The sequence below is a fragment of the Notolepis coatsorum genome (genome assembly GCF_963971535.1).
Source record: "Notolepis coatsorum genome assembly, chromosome: 6".
In the NCBI taxonomy this organism is placed as follows: Eukaryota; Metazoa; Chordata; class Actinopteri; order Aulopiformes; family Paralepididae; genus Notolepis; species Notolepis coatsorum.
Genome location: NC_140170.1, coordinates 182,721,882 through 182,730,689, shown reverse-complemented (window position 1 = coordinate 182,730,689; position 8,808 = coordinate 182,721,882). Strand labels below are relative to the sequence as shown.

Sequence of the window (8,808 nt, the reverse complement as noted above, 5' to 3'; positions counted from 1 at the left end):
CTTACTGTCATGCACTTGTCCTAATATACTAACCTACACTGTAACACGCAACACTTTGATGAACATTGTTACTCAGCTGATAGAGTTGTGCCCTTCCTGCTGACTTGTCGTACAGAACTTGCAAGTCGCTTTGGATAAAAGCGTCAGCTAAATTACTAAATGTTAAATGGAGTCTCTCTGTGTGTTGTTCTGTCTGGTAGACCGTGGGGCCTCTGGTTCTGCAGGCGTGTTGATCTGTCCGGTAGACCGTGGGGCCTCTGGTTCTGCAGGCGTGTTGATCTGTCCGGTAGACCGTGGAGCCTCTGGTTCTGCAGGCGTGTTGATCTGTCCGGTAGACCGTGGAGCCTCTGGTTCTGCAGGCATGTTGATCTGTCCGGTAGACCGTGGAGCCTCTGGTTCTGCAGGCATGTTGATCTGTCTGGTAGACCGTGGAGCCTCTGGTTCTGCAGGCGTGTTGATCTGTCCGGTAGACCGTGGAGCCTCTGGTTCTGCAGGCGTGTTGATCTGTCCGGTAGACCGTGGAGCCTCTGGTTCTGCAGGCATGTTGATCTGTCCGGTAGACCGTGGAGCCTCTGGTTCTGCAGGCATGTTGATCTGTCCGGTAGACCGTGGAGCCTCTGGTTCTGCAGGCATGTTGATCTGTCCGGTAGACCGTGGAGCCTCTGGTTCTGCAGGCGTGTTGATCTGTCCGGTAGACCGTGGAGCCTCTGGTTCTGCAGGCGTGTTGATCTGTCTGGTAGACCATGGAGCCTGGTTCTGCATGCGTGTTGATCTGTCCGGTAGACCGTGGAGCCTGGTTCTGCAGGCGTGTTGATCTGTCCGGTAGACCGTGGAGCCTCTGGTTCTGCACGCGTGTTGATCTGTCCGGTAGACCGTGGAGCCTCTGGTTCTGCAGGCGTGTTGATCTGCCTGGTAGACCGTGGAGCCTGGTTCTGCAGGCGTGTTGATCTGCCTGGTAGACCGTGGAGCCTCTGGTTCTGCAGGCGTGTTGATCTGTCCGGTAGACCGTGGAGCCTCTGGTTCTGCAGGCGTGTTGATCTGTCCGGTAGACCGTGGAGCCTCTGGTTCTGCAGGCGTGTTGATCTGTCCGGTAGACCGTGGAGCCTCTGGTTCTGCAGGCGTGTTGATCTGTCCGGTAGACTCTCTCTGGCCTCTCGTGCTTTTTAATAAGTCTCATGAACCTACCTTACAACCACATCTATCAAAGCAAACTGGACAAGAGGCAGGGGAACTATGTGAGAATGCTGTTCATCGACTACAGCTCAGCATTCAATACCATAGTCCCCTCCAAACTCATAGCCAAGCTCAGGGACCTCCTGACGGGCAGACCCCAGGTGGTGAGAGCAGGCAACTGCACCTCCTCATCCATCACTCTCAACATAGGGGCCCCCCAGGGCTGTGTTCTGAGTCCCCTCCTCTACTCCCTGTACACACATGACTGTGTGGCACAGCGGAACAACAACACAATCATCAAATTTGCTGACGACACAGTAGTGGTGGGCCTGATCTCTGCAAACGACGAGAGGGCCTACCTGGAGGAGGTCAAGGTTCTAGCGGGATGGTGCCAAGAGAACAGCCTCTTCCTGAATGTCAGCAAAACAAAGGAGATGATTGTGGACTTTAGGAGGTCGGGGGTCAGGGACTACAGCCCCCTCAGCATCGACCGGGCACCGGTTGAGAGAGTGAACAGTTTCAAGTACCTCGGAGCCCACATATCCGAGGACTTGACATGGACCACACACATTGACAGTGTTGTGAAGAAGGCACGGCAACGCCTCTACTTCCTCAGACGCCTAAGGAAGTTCCAAGTCGGTCAGAAGATCCTTAAGAACTTCTACTCATGCACAATAGAGAGCATACTGAGAGAGCAATATCACCTCCTGGTTTGGGAATAGCACCGCACAAGACCGTAGCAGACTACAGAGAGTGGCCCGCTCAGCCGAACGCACAATTGGAGGCGGGCTTCCCACCCTCCAGGGCATTTACAACAAGCGGTGCATAGGCAAGGCTAAGAGAATTATCAAAGACTCGAGCCACCCAAACAACTGCCTCTTTGAACTGCTGCGGTCAGGCAAGCGATACAGGAGTCTCATGGCAAGCACAGAAAGACTCAGAAGAAGCTTCTAACCCCAGGCCATCAGGTTGCTTTTTTACTTTAAATTCTTTTTTTTAAAGTTATTTTTATTTTTATTTTATTTTTTACTTTTGACTTAACTTTTTTAAATTATGACGAAAAATAAGAATCGTGTGAGAGAATCGTGATCTTAATTCTTAAAGAGAAAAATCGTGATTCACATTTTAGCACTAATCGTGCAGCCCTAACAGAATGCACAGCCTCCTGAACTTGTATGACCACAGATTGTGTTTGGCCCCTAACCCTGAATCATTTTCCCAAATAGTTTGCAAGCAGAGCAGTTTAAAAAACACAGACTGGGACGGACGATGTCACAGAGCGGCAGCCTCTACTGACTGATAGTAACGACGTCCGTCATGCATGAGTCAGACATGGTGGAGGACGAGCCAGGAGGTGAGTAAAGATGATATCATGATGTAGGTGTAAAGATGATGTCATGATGTAGATGTAAAGATGATGTCATTATGTAGGTGTAAAGATGATGTCTATGTAAATATGATGTCATGATGAAGGTGTAAAGATGATGTCATGATGTAGGTGTAAACATGATGTAATGATGTAGGTGTAAAGATGATGTCATTATGTAGGTGTAAACATAATGTCATGATGTAGATGTAAAGATGATGTCATGATGTAGATGTAAAGATGATGTCATTATGTAGGTGTAAACATGATGTCATGATGTAGGTGTAAATATGATGTAATGATGTAGATGTGAACATGATGTCATGATGTAGGTGTAAGGATGATGTAATGATGTAGGTGTAAATATGATGTCATTATGTAGGTGTAAACATGATGTCTATATGTAGGTGTAAACATGATGTAATGATGTAGGTGTAAATATGATGTCATTATGTAGGTGTAACATTATGTCATGATGTAGGGGTAAATATGATGTCATTATGTAGGTGTAAACATGATGTCATGATGTAGATGCAGGGGAGGAAATTAGGCCACTTTACTCGCCAAATGCGAGTATTTTTTATGTTTTGCGAGTGATTCATGAAGACCACTCGCCACATTGGCGAGTAAACAAAACAAAACATTCTGCAATCACAGTCACTGGCAAACAGTGCGCGTCTTCTGAGTGCTCGCTTTAGTTGACAGTGCCACGAGAGCACTGCACAAGACCCGCGGACATATAATGTTTAATAAAAGTTCCTGCAGTACTGGCCAACCCACGAACATATAGAATGTTTAATAAAAGTTCCCGCAGTACTGGCCAACCCACGAACATATAGAATGTTTAATAAAAGTTCCCGCAGTACTAGCCAACCCGCGGACATATCGAATGTTTAATAAAAGTTCCCGCAGTACTGGCCAACCCGCGGACATATAGAATGTTTAATAAAAGTTCCCGCAGTACTGGCCAACCCACAAACATATATAATGTTTAATAAAAGTTCCCGCAGTACTGGCCATCAGTCAAGGGAGCACTCACAAACAGATAACGTTAAACACAGCAGAAGATGGAAAACAGACAGACCGACCAACGGGGAACTGCATCCGACCCTAGTACAACCCTTGAGTATAAGTTACTAAGGACACATTTAAATCACAGAGGTGTAATGTTAGTCTATTGGAACTGTATACAGTAGTTAGCTTCTAGTTAGCGTTTTAGCTATATCTGCTTGCTAGCTAACGTTAGCCCTGTGTGTGCGCGTGTGCTCAAAGCAGCCAGCCCCATGTTAGCTAGGTGTATCTGTTATATTGACTATGTTTCCAAAAATGCACCGGACTACGACGTAAGGTTAGACATTTTATTGCATGCTCAACCAGTGCACAACAGCACACAACCCAACTGACGAGAGATACAGACGGACACAGAAGGAGAGAGACAGACAGACAGGTAGAGAGAGAGAAAGTGAGAGACAGGCAGGCAGGCAGGCAGAAAGACAGGCAGACAGAAAAACATACAGACAGACAGACAGACAGACAGACAGACAGACAGACAGACAGACAGACAGACAGACAGACAGACAGACAGACAGACAGACAGACAGACAGACAGACAGACAGACAGACAGACAGACAGACAGACAGACAGACAGACAGACAGACAGACAGACAGACAGACAGACAGACAGACAGACAGACAGGCCACTGCCAGTGTGTAGTGCATATGCCATGTGAATCAGGCATCTCTATGAGATGTCTGTTTATGCTGCATGTTCAAACCACCTAAACCCCAAAGGTCTCTGAGGGTCTGAGTCAGCCCTGCAGGAAATACTCTCCTCTCTGGTTGAATAGAGAGAGGAGAGGAGGGAGAGAGAGAGGAGGAAGAGAGAGAGGAGAGGGGGAGAGAGAGAGGAGAAGGGAGAGATAGGAGAGAGAGTGAAGAGAGGGAGGAGAGGGGAGAGGGGACGAGAGAGGAGAGAGAGGGGGGAGAGAGAGGAGAGGAGGGAGAGAGGGGAGGAGGGAGAGAGGGGAGAGAGGGCAGAGGGGAGAGTGGGAGAGAGGGGGAAGAGAGAGAGGAGAGCGAGAGGGGATAGGGGAGAGAGGGCGAGGGGGAAGAGAGAGAGGAGATGGGAGAGGGGAGAGAGAGAGAGAGAGAGAGAGAGAGAGAGAGAGAGAGAGAGAGAGAGGGGGGGGGGGATAGGGGGAAGAGAGAGAGGAGAGGAGGGAGAGAGAGGGGAGAAGGGAGAGAGATGAGAGAGAGTGAATAGAGGCGAGGAGAGGAGAGAGAGAGAGGAGAGGGGGATAAAGGAGAGAAGGGAGAGAGAGAGGAGAGGATGGAGAGTGAGGAGAGGAGAGATAAAAGGAGGGAGATAAAAGACAGAGGATGGAGAGAGAGAGACAGAGAGAGTGGGAAGGAGGGAGAGAAAGAAAGAAAGAAAGAAAGAAAGAAAGAAAGAAAGAAAGAAAGAAAGAAAAGAAAGAAAGAAAGAAAGAAAGAAAGAAAGAAAGAAAGAAAGAAAGAAAGAAAGAAAGAAAGAAAGAAGAAAGAAAGAAAAAAGAAGAAAAGAAAGAAAGAAAGAAAGAAAGAAAGAAAGAAAGAAAGAAAGAAAGAAAGAAAGAAAGAAAGAAAGAAAGAAAGAAAGAAAGAAAGAAAGAAAGAAAAAGAAAGAAAATAAAGAAAGAAAGGATCATGGTGGAGGAATATAGTATATAGTTTATAGTACTGGTATACATTTAAAACTGTCACCACATTCACATAAAATCAGTGGGTCTATTGGTGGAGAATCACAGAGAAAGAGTGAATTGAGGGGGGGATAAAGAGAGAGACTTGAGGGGGGGAGAGAGAGAGAGCCTTGGGGGGGGGGGGGAGAGAGAGACTTGACTTCTCTGAAGCTGCGTACACTGTGGGGAGAGATAAAGATAAAAGGATGTAGAGAGGGAGAGAGAGAGGGAGGGAGGGAGGAGAGAGAGCAAAATAATACAAAAACTAAATAGAGTGCGAGAAGACAGGGGAAAGAAAGAAAGAAAGAAAAAAGAAAGAAGGGAAAAGAAAGAAGAAAGAAAGAAAGAAAGAAAGAAAGAAAGAAAGAAAGAAAGAAAGAAAGAAAGAAAGAAAGAAAGAAAGAAAGAAAGAAAGAAAGAAAGAAAGAAAGAAAGAAAGAAGAAAGAAAGAAAGAAAGAAAGAGGTGCGCTAGAGAGTGATATTAGCTGTGTCGCTACCTGTGGCTGAGCTGGGTTTTGAGTGACAGCTTGAGAGGCCAGAGAGATTAAGAGACACAGCATTTCTTGTTGGTGACTTAAATTGAAACCAGATGATTCCTCTGCTACTGTTAGCAATTTCACTGACTGCCTGTCTGTCTACCTACCTGTCTGACTGACTGACGGTTATTGCTGAGTGATGGTGTGTCTGTCTATCTGTGTGTCTGTCTATCTGTGTGTCTGTCTATCTGTGTGTCTGTCTATCTGTGTGTCTGTCTATCTGTGTGTCTGTCTATCTGTGTGTCTGTCTATCTGTGTGTCTGTCTATTTGTGTGTCTGTCTATATGTGTGGCTGTATATTTGTGTGTCTGTCTGTCTAACTAACTAACTAACTGACTGACTGACTGACTGACTGACTGACTGACTGACTGACTGACTGACTGACTGACTGACTGACTGACTGACTGACTGACTGACTGACTGACTGACTGACTGACTGACTGACTGACTGACTGACTGACTGACTGACTGACTGACTGACTGACTGACTGACTGACTAACTGACTGACTGGCTGGCTGAACTGACTGACGACTGACTGACTGGCTGACTGAGTGATAGAGATAGAACTGATCTGAAATACTGACTGACTGTCTGCTTTGGTAACTCCAGCATAGAGAGCTTCACCTCCAGGCAACCAGTGTGAGCCCACTGCTGCCTTGCTGCGCGCACACACACACACAACACACACACACACACACACACACACACACACACGCACGCACGCACGCACGCACGCACGAACGCACGCGCGCACACACACACACCAGTCTATTTTTAAAACATCTTTAAGCACCAACCATGCCCCCACTCTGTTCACTTTAGCTGTGATGACTATTAGATGCAGATGATTCACATGTTGGTGACTGAACAGAAGAAATGTTTAATAGTATAATTTCCCCACAGAAGGGGACTTCAAACAGGCTGCACTCACGTTAATCCAGATGTCATTCTATCGAGTAGAAACGTATACTCTCATAGTCCAGACTCAACCGATCCTTGTAGCTAATGAGGTTATTCAAACAATCTAAATGTATTTTAACATCCACAAAATGACACCAATATCCCCAAATGATAGATAATCTGCAAAAAAAACACAATTTTATGAGCCATCTGTAGTACCCAACGCTTGAATGTGGAATAAAGGTTTCACATAGACAAACACAATAAAACAGGCACGTATATCATTACTTCAATGATTTGTTCATTAAACAAAGCATATAATCACACTAAAGCATACACGTTTGACTGAAAATCGTGTGTATTGATTAGTGATTCATTGAATTCATTAGCTCTTGCTTCTGTCTGACTGAGCGCACACCACAACTATAGAGCAACACGTTGATCCACCCTGATGGATTCTGTACAAAACTCACCAGATAGAGGCTATAATATAGATGTTGTGAAGTATATATTATATACTTCACAACATCTTTGATACACCATCTCTGGTTTCAGTTTAATGTCCCTGTTATGAACTTCTGTTACTCTACAGGTTAATGTCGAAATAATACAACAGTCATTCATTGAAAAGTGTATAATGTATGCACTTCAAGTCTACTCAGGTGTTATCTACCAAACGTGCCTATAGGCTGATAAAGGCTGAGTAGACTATAGAGGTCTGTAATGTTTTTGAAGGATATAACAACGCAAAATGCGTTTCTTTGTCCCACCAGTATCACTATCTTCATCACTCGAGGATCCCCGGGCGAACACGCACCTCTACCCCCCTCCTCCACCGACCCCTCTGCCGGTGGACACGCACCTCTACCCCGCTCCTCCACCGACCCCTCTGCCGGCCAACACGCACCTCTACCCCCCTCCTCCACCGACCCCTCTGCCGGTGTACACGCACCTCTACCCCGCTCCTCCACCGACCCCTCTGCCGGCCAACACGCACCTCTACCCCGCTCCTCCACCGACCCCTCTGCCGGCCAACACGCACCTCTACCCCGCTCCTCCGGCCAACACGCACCTCTACCCCGCTCCTCCACCGACCCCTCTGCCGGTGGACACGCACCTCTACCCCGCTCCTCCACCGACCCCTCTGCCGGTGGACACGCACCTCTACCCCGCTCCTCCACCGACCCCTCTGCCGGTGGACACGCACCTCTACCCCGCTCCTCCACCGACCCCTCTGCCGGTGGACACGCACCTCTACCCCGCTCCTCTGCCGGTGCGCCCCCTCACTCACCTGGGCACGCTGCTGGCCGATGAGGGACCGATAACAGCGGGATGGGACAGGTAAGCAACGGAACGGTCTATTCGACTTCCCCCAAAAAAAGATTAAACAAATTCGTTTTTACTCCTGCGCACGTTTTAAAAAGAAATCACGCAGAATGTCTCCGGGATATAATAATAACGGTATATGGTCACACAGTTATTATTATTATCAACTGGCGCGGCAGGTTGTTCCAAAAAGCCCGTTAATTCTCTCTGAAAGACACTCACCGGCTGTGAGGAGGATGGAAGAGGAGATGATAATAATGCGCGTTTGTTCCCCCTTTTTATTTGCTCCGTGGCCTTCTTCGGGATATTCACTGGTGGAATGAGCTCGAGGAGGGATGGTGTGTTGGTATTAAGATGCCAGGAGACGCAGAGAGAGACCCCCCCGACCCCCCCCCCCCCCCCCACCAGGGGGAGCGGGGCGACCGGAGGTGCGGGCTTCATGGAACGAGCGTCCTGCACACTCCTACGCAGAGAGTCGGTCGACGTCCCAGAGAGGAAGTAACCGATATGCCACCCAATACCCATCGTGTTTCCCCTTAATTAACATAATACATATGCATATCCTACTACATAATACTATAGCATTCATTAAATCTGTATTTCATCTTGAAAGATCATTGAGAGCAGGCTCCCATTTACAACGACGAGACAGGAACAATACATATCATACAAAAACAATATAGAAACAGACAAGTCAATCAATCAAACCATTAAAATCATATCAAAACAGTTACAGACGGAGGTGAATAACCAATGGATATTATTAAAGTATTGAGTTATAAGATGC

The 8,808-nt window shown here is 47.1% G+C and overlaps 1 protein-coding gene across 1 annotated transcript in view; it reads right to left on the bottom strand.

The window, feature by feature from the left end:
- Positions 1 to 8,546, bottom strand: part of matn4 (matrilin 4) — a gene marked incomplete at both ends in the record, with an annotated part of 83,972 nt that extends 75,426 nt beyond the window's left edge. Inside the window, 2 exons of the mRNA XM_084315938.1 lie at positions 8,244 to 8,345; positions 8,427 to 8,546. Coding sequence (XP_084172064.1) covers positions 8,244 to 8,345; positions 8,427 to 8,546 — 222 coding nt within the window. The remainder of the gene's footprint in view (positions 1 to 8,243; positions 8,346 to 8,426) is intronic.
- Between the last annotated feature and the right edge of the window lie 262 nt (positions 8,547 to 8,808).